The following is a 16224-nucleotide window of genomic DNA, read 5'->3' as shown; positions in this document are numbered from 1 at the left end:
GGGATTACTCATATGTTTTCTGTAATTTAATTACAGTTACTTTGATGTAATTAAACTAAATACTTTGTTAAATATATGCATGTGCAATAGTGTAATTGACATCAAAATTCAAAGTCTTACTTTAAAATCTGTGATTTAATGTATAATTATCAACTTTGTAATACTTTGGTCAGTTAATAATATTTATTATTAATTATTATATTATTTCATGTCTATCCTTGAATCACTTAACTAATCAAGGTTGATGTAGGATATAAAAAGTAATTAGTAATGAGTAACTAAATACTTTTTGGACAGAGTAATTTGGACAGTAATCTAATTACACTATTGAATATGTAATGAGTAACTAGTAATTAATTACTTTTTCAGAGTAACTTACCCAACACTGTCTGTATGTATGTATGGGTTGCTTGGCAACCGCTTTTATATTTCTGTTTCTATGTTTGCTGGAGTAATATTATTTTAATGCTCAATTAGGCTTCACTTTAACTACGTTAATAAGTAAATGAATGAATGCAAAAAACTGTATTATGTCCATGTTCTCACTCCTCCTGTGTGCTTTAGTGATGGACGTGACATGTTATGGTGTGTAGGACGGTTGTTAGTGTCAGATTTGGGTTGGAGTGGCTGCACGTCTTAATTGGTTGTTTACTACTTTTATCGATTTATTTCTGCTTATTTACCTGCATTTCTTCACCCATGCACTTTATTAAGAATATTTATCATAGAAAACTTCCATTTGTGAGAAAATTTAACGAAAAGAATCTGCTCTGATGTAATACACGGCCAGGAAGGCTGATGTTATAGATGTAAGGATGAATGACATATGGTTTGATCCATCTACTTCACTGTACAGAAAAAGTGTGCAGTTTTAATAAAAATGCACGGGGAGAAAAACCTGCTCCCGCCCAGGTTAGCTTAACAGAGTAGGCCTAAGTTAATGCGGTTACTGACTCCGAGTAGGCCTATAGGTTACCTCTCTTTTAGAAACTGGCTTGACTTAACCGCTTTCTCGGGTTTGACGTACATCACATTCTGAAATGGAAAACTCAGAATTTCACTCATTTCGGAGTTAATATACTCAGTTTTCACTAAACCTTCTTTCTGAAATGTACACCAGAGCTTATGGTATAAAAGTGTAATGGGTCATTTAAATCAGGCCTACTGATGAGAAAATTCAGAATGATTTTAGATAAAGCAGAAGCTTCGACTGACATTATATATGTTTATGATTAAAGAACTGACAAACGCTTTTGCTGGCATTGCATCAACCTTTGAGGTCTCTGAAAGTGCCAACGCTTTTGAAAAATACAGCACGGTCTTGTTGACAATAAAGGACATGCACTCGCATGTTTATGTGTGCAGGAAAATATTTCTTTTAAAGTCCACTGAACACGCTATTGCTAACCGTTCATCCAGACATATTCAAAACGAACTAAAGCAACTTTTAAGGATTCTTTAATGCAGAACAGTACAAGTTAAGAATATTACAGTATATCGTTTTATTTCATGTTCCGAACATGGTCACAGTTAAACATCAATAGGGTCTCGCCATCTACTTAGAAACAGAATGCATATTAAAACCATAGTGTCTCCTCTCCATGTTTGGTCATTTTAAAAACATGAGATTGTATCCGTGGATGCACGTGAATGATGCTGTGAGTCATGTAACAGTCGACTTATTAAAGACAAATTCTTGAAGCAGGCTACATCTGGTAGCAGAAGCAGTGTCGTCTGAATGGATGGAAAAACACTACACCAGCAATGTAAAGGCTGACCACAAACAAAAAATATTTGACAGATTATTTACAGGTCAACCCAAAACCCCCCTTAAACGTTCCCTTTGTCATACAGGTTAGATCTCTATAGATATGCATTTTTTCTATTTTCTTTTTGATATATACAGCGACACAGGCATTGTTACAGAAACCAAAAGTGTAATGATTTTTTAGGAAAGGGTAAACAATTGACTTACATGCTTAGGTGCAGTGGCACAGCATAAACATAACAGCAAGCCGAAATAATAAAACCAAACAAACAAAAGATGAAAGAGAACAGATTATTAAAAGAAAGCACACGTTTTTGTTTTAAATTATCTCACAATTCAAGCAAAGGTGCTAAAGGTGGCAGCTGCATGCAAAGATTTGACTGAACTGTCCAGTACTACAAAGCTGAAGCACCACAATACATTTACAATACACGGCATTGAATTGAAATCAATGAAATATTCAACAAAAGAGGACAAAGCATATAAAAAGACATTTTCGTGATATTTTATGTTGCAGAATGATTTATTTTAAGACGTTTAGTCTAAAATGGCTTTGAGTGATCACATTCATACACAGAGATGGGATAATCCATTTGGTTTAATGCTGTAATGTACAAATAACTGACCTTAATGCATCTTAAGAACGGGCCAGATGTATAGAGCTCTATCCTGATAATGAGTTAGACACATATTTATGTTATATAATCTCTAAGCATATGTTATATGGATGTCTACCACTGGTATTTAGTAACATCGGGTCTAATATTTTGTTTGCTAAAATATCTGTCTAACTTAAACCCCAGATAAACAACATATGATAAGCCAAAGCCGAGGTTACCTGTTTAAAACTGTTTTAGTACAAAACAGGATAAAGAATTTGCATTGGAACAGAGTTGAATGAAGAGAAGTCTACAGATTTTAATATGTTTATCATCACTCATTTAACAACAGTCTACTGTAACACTGATAATATCTCTGGAAATATGCAATATCTAGAGAATATTCATTTACAATATAACGTTACATGCAAGAGTACTTAAGTGACATTCCTGACTGCAGGTTGCAGGTTTAAAGACCAGGGAGAACAAGGTGTAGGTGAGAAACAATACGGGGTCAGACGTGTAAGAAATATGATATAATAAAAACAAACAAAAAAACAAGAAGAACCGCTTGGTTGCATTTCTGAATTTACAAAACCGAAACATACATATTGCACATGATTAGTTAAAAAAGGAACAGATCAAAAAACAAACAAGAACGAAATAACGCACAGCAAATGTCATAACCGCTGACATTGGTCTCATAATCGAGAGCGTTCATTTGAACCAGTTTTCTGTACATTAAGTCATTATTTACAAGGACAAGTGCTGTTCAGAGCTCTGTGCTTGAGTTAAAAGAGTGTCGACACAAAACTACATCGAATCGCAGCTCCTTCGCCATTGATCTATATAAAACAAGTCAAAAATTCAACCGAGAAAGGGGATATGCATGAAAAACAAGTCCAAATCTGTTCTGAATGAGAAAACATCCATCCAGCCCGCTGCTACATATTATTTGCAGTACATTTCATTAGATTACATTACATTAGCTGTGTTTCTGAGCACGTGAAAGGCATTCTCATACGAGAACAGAACATGTATCAAATCTACTTCAGTTTGTGTCAACACTCCAGTTTTACAAAGAATAGCACATCAAGTGAAATGAAGAGGGGTCACTCAGTCTGCTGAGGAAAACACATCTTAGCAGAAATTTGAAACAAACCTTTAAAATATGGGGAATTAGATCAGCTTTGAACTGCAGCCTCACACTATTTTGGAAAACAAAACACTACCCATATACTAAACGTGTTGGTTTTTTCCAAAGTAGCCTTCTCGATCAAACCGGCTTTACCATAAACATCTTCAAATGTACATTAATATTGTTTATTCATCTCTAAAAAAATAGTTAAAAAAATAAAACCATGTTGCAGCAGTGGCCAGGACCGTCGAGTCGATGCCATGGAGGATCTATCGGATAGCTTACTAATTTCCCTTCGCTCCACCCGCCCCTTCCCTGTGATTGGTTTGCGCTACGTAGATCCCTAAGGAGGTGAAGTGAACACAGCTGTCCCGGACCTGGACATTCCACAGTTTCATTCCAGAATCTTTTCCTCAAAGGCAACCAATAAATGTATTGAGATCTATTGAGTTCATTATATGTGGAAACTAGCAACTCCTACTTCAAGAGTATATAGAGAATACTGAGATATGAGCTGAGCCTTGGGACCGTTTTATTCTATAACGATAATAATAATAGCTGATAAGTAGTATTATTATTATTTTACAAAATACTATATGCACAACATACACAATTAAAGCAAATCTTTTTTGGATAACTCAGTCACTGCTTTTTAATAATTGGCACATTATAGTCCCCTATAACTAGATCACAGAAATGTGTGGTCTACAGCTACATTAAATACTGGAACACCACTTGTGACTGACCTCCATCGTGACTTGTCTCAAACCATGACTTTTCTAGGCAAAAGAAAAACATTCTAGCAAAAACATGTTTCTGCGAACTAATAAGCAGGCTTTTTGATAACGCATTTTAGAAGTACAAGGAAACAGTTGCCACGGTCTTGCGCATGCTCTTGCTCGACTGCCGTCTCTCGTCCAAAGTGGGCAGAAAGTCTCTAGATCGAGCCTAAATAAAGCAGCAACTTTGGGAGTCTACAGCTTGAGCGACTGCGATGATTGGAGTTCTAGCAGCCCCACAAGAGAAGGCCAGTGCTACACAGTGCGGCTTCCCCCTCCTGGGGCCTGGAGGAATTAAAAGAGAGTCCATTCTGGTTCCCCGCTCATGTCCTGGTAGGCAGCAAGAATCCGCATCTTACAATCTTCAGTAGGCTAGCTAAAAAAAGGCCCACGGTCTGCCGCCAGGCGCCCTGCCAAAATAAAGTCCCAGAGGAGAGTTTGGAGAGTTGCTCAAACCACAGTGCTGATGCCGCTGTGTTTGGGCTTGGTACCGCTGGGCGCCGGAGGAGGTGCCGTAGGCTGGCTGTGGTGGTGAGGTGCATGCTGGGAGTGAGAGGAGTGCGATGGGTGAGAAGGGTGCGGCGCGTGGACGTGAGAGCCGTGCGAATGGCTGTGAGATGAAGAGGAGGCAGACGGGGGGTGGAACTGGTGCGGTGGGTGTTGAAGGTGCGCCGGGGGGTGATAGTGATGGTGGTGGTGGTAGGGTGGGGGATTCTGCATTTGACAAAATTGAGGGTGGTGCGGGTGCATCTGGGCCTGGGTCTCGGTGACTGAGCCGCTATCGCGGGCAGTGTGGTGCAGGTTGGAAGGGTGTGGGGTGTGAGAGATGAGTGTCGGGTGGGAGGGGTGGGACGGTTGTTGAGACAGAGAGGGTGATTTGCCCCGCTTGGTGCCGAAAATGGATCCTAGGAGAGAGGAGGTGTTGGGGATGGACTGCTGGCGGGAGGGGCCGTCACGGCTGGAAGAAGCTTGGCGCCGTATGTGGGGGCTGCTAATGGACCCCTGTTGAGGACGAGGAAGAGAGAGAAAACAGTGATGTTAAACATGAACAGAACCCAGATGCTTCAATAAGAACTTCACATTTCCTTGTTATATTAGACTGCAAATGCTATTATTTAAATGGTTCTCTTCATAAAACTTAAAAAAAATGAGATTTTTATAACATTTGGCTCTGTTAATGATCCCAGAATGTTTGCATTTTCAACCAGTTCTGTCTGTAAGTCATTACACAAAGTACAGAGATGCTCTGTGATGTCACATTACTAAGCTTTTGAGAGTCATATCATAACTGGCTGGTTGTTCATGTACAGTACTTATATATTTTAAATACAAATATTGTTAATGCAAATTCACACATTGTTGCATACTGTCATTTTATTTGAAGCATTAAATATGCTATTTAAAAGAAGTTGTATAGTACAATTTCTAAGAAAACGGTTGGCACAAATTATTTTTAGCTCATACTTTTAATACTTAAAGAATCAATAGCAAAAATGATGACGTATATGACGGAAGGAATAATGGACCAAGAATCCTATATTTAGTTTTGTATATGTTTTACCTCAGCAAGTACAGACTCGGTCAAAAGTGATGTCCAATTTGTGTTGATTGATGTTTTTGCATTTTATTCAAATATGTTATTAAAGATGTATTAGAAAACTTCATTTAATGTTAAAAAGTTGAACTTAGGGGTATAAATTGATGCCTAGCTTCACGAAAAATGTAAGGTGGGCTGGCACAACACATGTGCAAACTTAAAAAAGACAGCTCAGTAGAATGGCTACAAAATATTACCACAAGAAAGGATCAACAAATATTAAAACAGATAAAACTGTTTATGTTTGCTTTATTCTAAGAGGTGTTCAATAAAACCCATATTCCCTGACATGTTGTAGTCAGCTTTTCTTTGTCCAATAAATACCTTAAACGTTTAGTGTTTTGTCCACTTTATATCATTCACCTCATATTTGTATGGTGTAATCGCAGATGAGGGAGCAAATAAAGCAAAAATTGTCCAAATGTAACCCCTAGGACATCACTTTTGGCCGCTTCTGCATACTGTTGTAAACCAGCAAATGCAATAGCCTTCACTATAAAAGTCATAAAAGTTATTGTCAGTGTTACAAAACAATATTACAAAATCAGTATTTCAAAACAAGAACATAACAACGAAGCAATGCATCATGACAACCAATAAGCAGCCTATGCAAATGAAAAAGGAAATCCCTGAAAGCCATGCATCACATGCAAAAGCTGAAACAGGCAAGATTGAGTTAGTGTTTAGTGAAGTGAGCATATGAGCCCCTCTGAGCGGACAGTCAGTCAAACTGATGTACATGATAATCCGTAATGATTCGATTCACTATGTAAATGGAAGAAAATCCCATGTCTGTTCATCCATCATCTTTGCTATCCTCCCTCATATACAATTTATATCTGTAAACAAAGGGAAAATAAATCTGTAGCATTCCAGAAGTAAAGGGGTTTGGGCTGGAAAGGAAGAGGAAGTGGTCTGGTGAGGAAATGGAGACTCGCACACTTTTAAGTGCCCTTAAGCAACGCTTCATTCTATATCTGAACTGTAGCGGCCAAGTTAAACCAAACGCCACCTGGGATGACGTTGAAAACAACTGACAAAATAAAAAGACACGCAGCCCACAGGATGTGAAATAAGATGTTTGGATTAGTTGAGTCATGCTGGCTAAATTGAACTGTGGAGATGTTATGATATGTGATTTAAGCCATGGGGGTGGAATTCCCCATCATTCCAAATAAGCTCCACAAGAACAGGCAGTCCATGCATGCAGGGTGGCCTGGTTAATCCAAAAACAACACCACACACAAATATACGACCAAGCAAAGAAGCAACCGAAATGATGGTAGAAAGACCAGAGAAATCAAAACAGCTACATAACGTAAATAAAGAGTTTCAGTTTCAAAGTGCAACATTTGTCACTCAAAACAGCAGTCTGTTGTTGGTCCTTGCGTACTATACCACAGTACTTACTTCCATATTGCTGTCTAGAGATCCTGCGCTGCTTCGGCGCCCCCGTTTGCCTGAGCGAGACATTCAATATGATAGATTAGAGCACGCTCTAACAGTTTGATATATAGAGGCGTAAAGATCCTGCCTGCCTACAGGGGGCGCTAGAGAGACAAGTACGCAAGAAAGCATTACTACTCTTAATACACAGTGGGGTAGATTCAAGTGGGCAGCCAGGGAGCTTTGAGGGCCGACAGGATGGGGTATGCATGGAGCTAAAAGCACAAGCTAACAGGGTTCTAAGGGCACTCTTTAGACTTTAAAAGCAAGAAAGCAAAGAATGAAAAATAAACAATAAAACAGTTTTGGTTTAATGGAGAAGTACAAATGCGACAGCTGAGACTGTCAGTGGTCAATCTGAAATAAGTACGAATGAGAATGTTAGAAGCGCTATTAGATACTTTACTAGCCTAAGAATAAATGGGACATGTAGTTTTAAAGCTGCAAAAAACGGTCACTTTTACCTCCAAATCCTACCCGACAGCTCAATTTATAAATCATTATATTTTTAAGTTTACTGTTGCATTTACTGATACGGCAATGCTACAATTTTCATTTCATATGTTTGCTCACACATGTTTTCTGTTCTGTTTTTTGTTCATTTTAACCCCCCCAAATACTGATTGCATCTTATTGAACAGAAGCTGGCAGATGCCACACATATTTTAAAGTCTCATCTCACAGGTTCACACACACATTGTCTAATGCAGACGGGCTCAGCAGCCGGCTTCACTGAATTCAATTCACACTAAGACGGCATGAATATACTGCCAACTGCTTGTTTACATCAAGACTTCGTGTGAGGTCACGCTCCTCGCTATGCATTTCGACTGTGTGGTGACTAACATGTTTGTGGCTCGAAACAACATGCTAAATAGGGTGAGAAATCACAGCTTGTAAATTGTGTGATGGTTCAATTACCATGTGGGAAAAAACAGCCTAATGTTGGTCAGGGTGCGACTAGCTTCATAAACCAGGGTGAGGGACACTGATATATAATTAAAACTACAAACATCAATTTTAAGCAAGCGTTCAGTGCTCTAGTGTAAAAGGTTAAGGATTATCTGGACACAAAACGCTTTGAAACATCTCTCGTGTTATGTGGTCTTTAATCTCACCTGCATCTGAGAGGTCACGTAAAGAGCTGCTAAGAGCGCTTCTCTTGAGACCCTCGCCCATGGCGTAACTGTCATCCAGACTGGTGCGGCTTAGATTCCCATTCCCTGTTTCTTTCTTCAGACCTGAGCTCTGGGAAATGCTGGGCCGGACGACTCCTTTCTGTTTCTCAAGTTCAGCTGTATGAAATGACAGAAGAACTTCACCGATTATGTAATTTCATTTAGTACACTCATGGCTTTATACTGCCTCTACGACATGGTGTGTAGTACAAAGCTCTGTCACATTATTTGCTAGGCTTCAAAGTGCCTTTGATCTTATTTTATGTTCCCAAAGACATACTGACAATTTTTGGAAACACAAACTTTACATCAAATGCAAAAAACACCAGTGCACCATAATTTTAAGTGCATCATAATTTAAATAATTTAAAACAAAAAACACCAGCATTTGACCAAATAATAAAAGGTTCAATTCAAAATAAATATTCTGTCTAAATCTACAATTTTTTTGTTATGATGAACAAACACAGAAAATATATTTGGAAGAATGCTTGTAACCGAACAAATTCGGTTAAAAAAAATGCTAAAAACAGCATTGAAATTTTTGGGTGAACTGCCCCTATAAGTCTTAAAAACGACAGAATTAAATAAATGACAAGAATTGCTTCGTTTCCTTTTTTCGCAAGACTGCAGGTGACTTTAAATGCTTACATTCTATCCTGTACTTTTCCATCTCCTGCACCTCTGCGATGGACTCCCGGAGGTCATCTGTAAACTTTTTGCGGTCTTGCGGGTTAGGGGCATTAAAGTTAACAAGAACCTTAATGTCTGCGCCCGGCAGAGCAGAAGTGAGACGCACTCCATTGGGGTAATCTGAAAAACAGCAGCACCAGAGGAATATAATAAGACCGGCTACAGACGTGCCCTTTTCAAAATGATGCGCGAATCAATATTCTAGCAATTCACAATTGCACATGACAGATATTTAAATCTTTTTATGTGAAGACGCAGTGTAAAACACAACACAGTTTGAGAATCAGTTTGTTTTCAATCAAAAATTTATTTTCAAATCCCTTAACACCTGTTTTATTCTGCATTTTCAATTGAGTTTTTGATGAAGTGGAAAACATGGGCCATAAAGAGGCAAGATGGGGTAAAACAAGCTCTCATCTCTGAGGTCACTTACACTGGTTTTCAAACAGAAGCACCTGCATCCCGTACAGAGAGAAGGACTGCCTGAAGCTGTACGTCACTGAGTTCTTCTTCTTCTGGAAAATCTTGGTGACCTGAATCAAAGCGTGACACATTAGGACCCCATCTGTTCCTGATTATCCTTAGCTCTCCTCTTTAAGCCTTTGGAAAAGCTGAGTAACACTTTTTATGTGTTCTGTGGATACAGGATGTACAGTTGACCTAGAACTGCACTGTATGTGTCCTTGTTGACCATTACACAACCATAACAACCAAAAACCAACTATATAACTCAAAAAGTGTGTAATGAAAGTCGGTTTGGTCCCATTTTTTTCTTATGTTACACATTGGTTATCGATCATTTGTCAATAATAAGTCAATATTTAGAGGTCAAAATGTTTAGAATTCTGTGGAAGGCATTCACTTTAATAGCAGCTGAAAACATGATTCAAATTGTACCAAAACATCCAATAAACAAACAATTTTGACTTGTGTGTATGTTTGAAAAATGCTTTCTTACCACAAGGAGGTCATTGAAAAGAAAGATCTCTCTCTGGTGGAGACCCAGCTTCTGAGGTTTGTTGGGGTCCGGCACTTCAAACAGCCTGCAGTAACATACTAACCTGCGATGTGGCAGTGACAGTACCTGTATATGGGCCAATAAAAACGGATTATACCTTATATACAATGATGTTTAGTAGTTCTGCACAGTAAGAAGTAAAAACCCAAAGCTAGTCTATAAGTGATACACTGGCTGTTTGAAGCAGACTAGCATACTACAATTGCTACATTATATAGTATATAGACAGTTTGTAAATCTTTAGTATGGATATAATTTTTACTTTTAGTTCATATAAGACAAAGCAATGTTGTGATGTTGATAATAACATTTAATTCACACAATGATAATGTTGTTTTTGAAAAAAATTGTTAATGCTTTAGCTAAAATAAACTAACAATGAACAATAGTTCTACAGTATTACCTGATCTTGGTTCATGTTAATTTTAGCGTTTACTAATATATATATTTTTTTTACTGATATACATTTTTATCACAAATAGAGAAAACGTCTTGGTTACGTATGTAACCTCAGTTCCCTGATGGAGGGAACGAGACGTTGTGTCGAGAACGACAGATGGGGTTCGCCCTTGAGAACCAATCAACTCTGACTACTATAGAAAAGGCCAATGAAATTTGGCGAATGCAATTTGCATGCCGGGCTCCGCCCCCGGAAATCCGGTATAAAAGGAGGCCGGCGTGCAGCATTCACTTACCTTTGTTCTGAAGAGCCTGAGACCTCTCAAACTGCAGCAGAATACGATACGTGTTCGTGGCATAAGGGACACAACGTCTCGTTCCCTCCATCAGGGAACTGAGGTTACATACGTAACCAAGACGTTCCCTTTCTGTCGGTCTCTCGACGTTGTGTCGAGAACGACAGATGGGGTTGCCTATGGAAAACGCCACAACGCTGTATCGCGTCACAATCTCTAGCGAAGCAACGGTAACAAGCCTGGGCGTGTCATCTCGAAGCTTTCGTGAGACTGTAACCTTCCAGTGTGGTGGTCGGGGGGTTCCAGAGCTTTCTTGGAGAAAGATGGGTACAGCCCTGACCGGTAACTTTCACGGACGGGGCCTTAGCTCTCTATAGGCGAGAGGCCGTCCAGATCAGTTTACACCGGGTAAGCGCGACTCTTAATCAGAGAAGCGCTACAGAGGCCACCTCCTACCCGTGGGGAGGAATATGGTGGATATAGGTATGGTCTCGTCCTTGGAGGAGAACGCATGGAACGTGCGGACTGAGTAGTTAACCGCGAGGTGGAGGCCCACCTGGGGAAGCTCATGGGTTACCAGGAGTGGGAACCATTCTCATGAGGATACATCAGACGGAACAGCCCACGGAGGGGGTGTTACAGACGTCCGGTAGCACTAGGTCCGGTTAGAGCTATCTGTGATAGCTCACATGGTATCCCGGCCTAAGGGGGAAGGCTGCTCTGCCCAGCCAGCCCCCAGGGGGTGCTTGTTTGGTGATGGATGGAATGCCTATTCTTAACCAGTGTCTGGGTAAGAAGGGAGGCTGGTGAGGTACCAGTTTCTTAGCGATGTGTTCGGGTAAGAAGAAAAGGTAAATAGCACACTGACCCAACCTGTTAGAGGGTGGAAAGGTGCTTTCGCAGGCATATGCCCCCCCGGATGCCAGTCCTACATGTCGCCACGCAGGACGTGGGCTTACACCGGGTTTACGCGAAGGTTGTTAACCCTTGCGAAGGTGTTTGGGCATAGCCCAACCCGCAGCTCTACAGATGTCTGCTAGAGAGGCGCTTCTGCCAGTGTCCAGGAGGTGGCTAAACTCCGTGTGGAGTGAGCCCTCACTGCCAATGGGCATGGGAGATTCTGAGATCGGAATGACGTCGTAACGGCGTCCACGACCCAGTGCGCCAGCCTCTGTTTGGAGACAGCCTTCCCCTTCTGCTGTCCTCCAACAGACACGGAGCTGGTCAGAGCTTCAGAGCTCTGCGTGTGGTCCAGTACGTACTGGACACAACACTAATCGGGTTGGGTCTTCCTCCCCTATGGGGAGCGCCTGCAAGTTCACCACTTGGCCCCGGAGGGAGTAGTGGGAACTTCTTGGGCACGCATCCGGGCCTGGGTCTCAAGATAACGTGAGAGTTTCCAGGGCCGAGTTTAAGGCAATCCAGGGACACGGAGGATGCTCGGTGGTCCCCTACCCTCTTGAAGGAAGTGAGCGCCGTCAGGAGGGCCGTCTTACTCTATGAGGAAGATCGGAACCTCCGGGGGGCTCTTTGGGGGGCCCTGAGGCTCCCCAGGACCACTTAGGGTCCCAAGAGGGTATGGAGCGGAGATGAGGCGGATTCCGCCCTCTCGCTGCTTAGGAACCTGGTGACCAGGTCGTGTTGCCCTAGAAACTTTCCACCGACTGAGTCGTGATGAGTGGCAATAGCGACTACATACACTTTCAGTGTGGAAGGGAGATGTTAGTCTCCAGTCTCGTGAGGAGGGGAACACAATCCTGATCAAGCACCTCAGTGGGTCTTTCTCGTTGAGAAAGACACCAGGACGAGAAGAGGCACCGTCTAGAGGCGTGTAACCGCCTAGTAGATGGGGCCCTAGCCTGGGTGATGGTCTCAGCCGTATAGGGGGAGTAGCCATCTTAGGATCTTCTCGTCCCGTCTAGAGACCAGACATGGGTGTTGCAGAGGTCTGATCTGGGATGCCAGAACGTGTCCTTCCCCTGAGAGAGCAGGTCCTCTGTCAGGGGAATGGTTCAGGGGGAGTCGCTGTCCAGAGCATCGGCTCTGAGGCCAAGTGCGGTTAGACCGGTGTGGTGTAACCAATAACACTTGGTGCTCCTGCTCCCTGACCTTGCACAGAGTCTGTACAAGAAGGCTCCTGGGGGGGGGAAGGTGTGCTTCGGCCCATCCCGCGGCCAGCTGTGCGCAAGGATATCCGTGCCGAGGGCAGGGACTATCAAGCGGGCAAATGGTGGTGTTACGGGAGGTGAACAGGTTTTACCTGGGCCTACCCGAACAGCCTCCAAATGAGCTGGACTGCACGGGGGTGGAGTCGCCACTCTCCACGAGGCATAAACTGGCGAGAAAGCACGTCGGCTGTCTAGTTCAGTTTGCCCGGGGTGTGTGGCCTGCAGGGAACGAGTCACCTGTTGACTCCACCGGAGGAGGCGTCGAGCAAGTTGTGTTTAGCTGCTGTGTGCGAACGCCACCCTGACGATCTGTATTCGCTACAGCTATAGTGCTGTCCTCGGAACAGCACGTGCATGTCTCGCACGAGAGGCCGTAGCCTGCTCAGTGCAAGTAGCATAGCCCACAACTCTTGGCAATTGATATGCCAGCGCAGGCGGGGGTTCTTCCAACACCCCACCTGCGTGCCCGTTGCACACTACACCGCACCCCTGCAGGGAGACTTCAGTCGTCACCACGACCTGCCTCATAACCTGCTCAGAGGGACCTGAGTCCGTCGAAAAAGTCATAAAGACTAGGGGTTATGGTGCGTCGGCAGCAGGGCGGCATCACCATGCGCCTGCTGCCGGTGTGCCACGCTCTCCTCGGAACTCGACTCTGAAACCAGTGTTGGATCGGTGTCATGTGCATCAACTCGAGGGGTATTAACCCGCGAGGACGCCATGTGTCCCAGGAGCCTCTGAATTGTTTCAGGGGGACCGCTGTCTGCCTAAAATGTTCATTTCAGACAGTTCAACACTGGTTGGGCACAACTGCGGACAGGTGTGAGGACATGGTGACAGAGCTGAGTTCCATACCGAGAAAGAGGATGCTCTGCACTGGGGAGAGCTTGCCCCTCTCTTGGTTGACCTGGAGTCCCAATCGACCTAGGTGCCGGAGCACCAGGTCCCTTTGTGTACATAACAGATCTCGCGAGTGTGCCAAGATAGGCCAGTCGCTGAGATAGTTTAGTACCCGCTCGCCTTCCTCCTCTCAGGGAGAAAGGGCGGTCAGGGACAGACCGAAAGGGAGGACTCTGTACTGATATGCCCGCCTCTCGCACGCGAACCGTGGGAACGGCCGGTGTCGAGGAGGATCGAAACATGAAAGTAAGCGTCCTTCAGGTCGATTGCCACGAACCAATCCTGACACCTCATAGATGTCAGGACGTGCCTCTGTGTGAGCACCCTGAATGGCAGCTTGTGAAGGTGCTCTGTTCAGGGTACGCAGCCTTTGGGGGCAACCCGCCGTCTTTGTTGGGAACGATGAAGTGCGGGTGGTGACCCACTGAACATCTTGGTTTTGAGGGACGAACTCGATGCCTGTTTTGCCAGAAGGGTGGTGACCTCTACCCGAAGTACGGAGGCGTCCCTGCCTCTGACAGAGGGAGAGATGATGCCCCGAAACTTGGGTGAGTCTCTGGCGAACTGGATCGAGTAACCAAGACGGACCGCCCTCATTAGCCAGCGAGACAGTGTGGGCAGCTCTCGAGCTCCCAGGGACTGTGACAGGGTGACCAAGGGGACGGTCTGCTTCATCATTCCCACGGGGGGTGGTTCGTCGGCTGGCGGAGCTAACCATGTCGCGGGGAGTCCCCGGAGGGAAGGTTTTTGCTCCGCCTGCTTACCTGCCTGGCGGGACAACGGCACGCACTGTCGGTTTGAGAGTGGTGACGGCTGTCGTATGTGTACGACCTCACGCCTCGCCAGGGTGTGAGGTCGGTTCGCCGAGCACAGTCCAGTGGAGTGTGCGATCGGCTGCAAGTAAACCCGGGGAGAACAGAAAACTCAGTGAGTAAGTGGGCGCCAAGCCCTAACAAGGGCCCGGCTTTGGTGACGAGGCAGGAGTCGTCCCGTACCGACCGATCAGAGCCGTGGCTGTGAAGGTTCGGGCCCGATGTTGTTCTCCCTGGGGTCTTCCCGTCAGTGTCCCTTCTCGCGAGGAGGTTGCTGACGGGGTGGAGGTTTCCCCCTCGACCTCTGCTTCCGGGGTGCCGCCTGTGGGGGCACAGGAACCGGAGCCGATGTCGAAAGGGTCCTGGGTTGCAGGGAAGCAGACGTCACGTGAGATCTCGGAGGCCTGTAGGCGGCCGAGTCGCGGCGTGAAAAAAATGTGGTTAATTGCCACTGTCTGCTTCGCCGTCAAAAAACTGCTGAGCGCAGTCCTCGACGGTGTTACCAACAACCCACCCTGCGAGATGAGTGCATCAAGAAAGCGGACTTCCTTGCTGTCACTCTTCTGCACAAGGTATAGCCGGGGGTGTCTCTCCTGGACCACTACCGTGGACATCGTCCGACCCAGGGCCCGTGCCGCCGCCTTAGTCGCCTGTAGAGCGCTGTCAGCGGTGGCACGGAGATCCTGCATTATACCCGGGTCGGCCTTACCCTCGTGGAGCCCTCTCAACGCCCTGGCCTGGCGGACCTGCAGGATGGCCAAGGCATAGAGAGAGGAGGCAGCCTGGCCCGCAACATCGCAAGCTTTCGACACCAGTGATGCCGAAGTCTTACGTGCTTTGGACGGTAGGAGTGGTCGATCCCCCCCCAGGTGGTAGCCGTCCGCGGCACAGGTGCACCGCAGGCGGACGTTCCACCCGGGGGATCTCGACGCAGTCCTTGGCTGCCTCACCATCGAGGGAAGTAAGGGAGCCGGAGCTGGTTTCACTGGAACGGTCCGTGAGTGGAGCGTTCCAAGTTTTACACAGCTCCTCATGCACCTCCGGGAAAAACATGGCACCCGGGGTGGGCGCGGTTTGCACCGCGCACCGACCTCGGGAACCACGTATCCCCGGGTTAGCACGGATGACATCACTTCTGTTTCCTCCTGAACTCGACCGCTGGGGGTGGAGTTTGGATTCGGCAGAGTCGGATGCCAGTCTCCCTCCGATGCTGCGAGCGACATCTCATCTACGTCACACATCGTTTCCGAGTGTGTGCGTGAGGATCCGGACGGTATGCCACCGCCGGTTGGGGAACGTTCAGAAGAGCGAATCGGGGTGCGATCGGCCCGTGAGCACTTGGCTGGCGGGTTTACGTTCGCAGAGTTCCCCGTATCACTAACGCTGCTAACGTGGGTGGTCATCGGGGCCGTAGCCACAGATGTCACAGCCCG

The 16224-nt window shown here is 44.9% G+C and overlaps 1 protein-coding gene across 7 annotated transcripts in view; it reads right to left on the bottom strand.

The window, feature by feature from the left end:
• Positions 1-1483: 1483 nt before the first annotated feature.
• iqsec1b (IQ motif and Sec7 domain ArfGEF 1b) overlaps positions 1484-16224 on the bottom strand; it is a 146592-nt gene continuing 131851 nt past the window's right edge. For 6 of the 7 annotated variants that reach the window (XM_056734387.1, XM_056734388.1, XM_056734393.1 and 3 more), the window contains 6 exons: positions 10157-10282; positions 9632-9731; positions 9157-9318; positions 8446-8622; positions 7292-7341; positions 1484-5286 (listed from right to left, as the gene is read on the bottom strand). In XM_056734387.1, coding sequence (XP_056590365.1) covers positions 4735-5286; positions 7292-7341; positions 8446-8622; positions 9157-9318; positions 9632-9731; positions 10157-10282 — 1167 coding nt within the window. In that variant the 3' untranslated portion in view covers positions 1484-4734. The remainder of the gene's footprint in view (positions 5287-7291; positions 7342-8445; positions 8623-9156; positions 9319-9631; positions 9732-10156; positions 10283-16224) is intronic. The other variant, XM_056734394.1, reaches the window with a different exon arrangement.

The sequence above is a fragment of the Triplophysa dalaica genome, chromosome 21, assembly GCF_015846415.1.
Source record: "Triplophysa dalaica isolate WHDGS20190420 chromosome 21, ASM1584641v1, whole genome shotgun sequence".
Classification (NCBI taxonomy): Eukaryota; Metazoa; Chordata; class Actinopteri; order Cypriniformes; family Nemacheilidae; genus Triplophysa; species Triplophysa dalaica.
The sequence above is the reverse complement of the archived record's forward strand: the minus strand, read 5'-3'. Positions and strand labels throughout refer to the sequence as shown.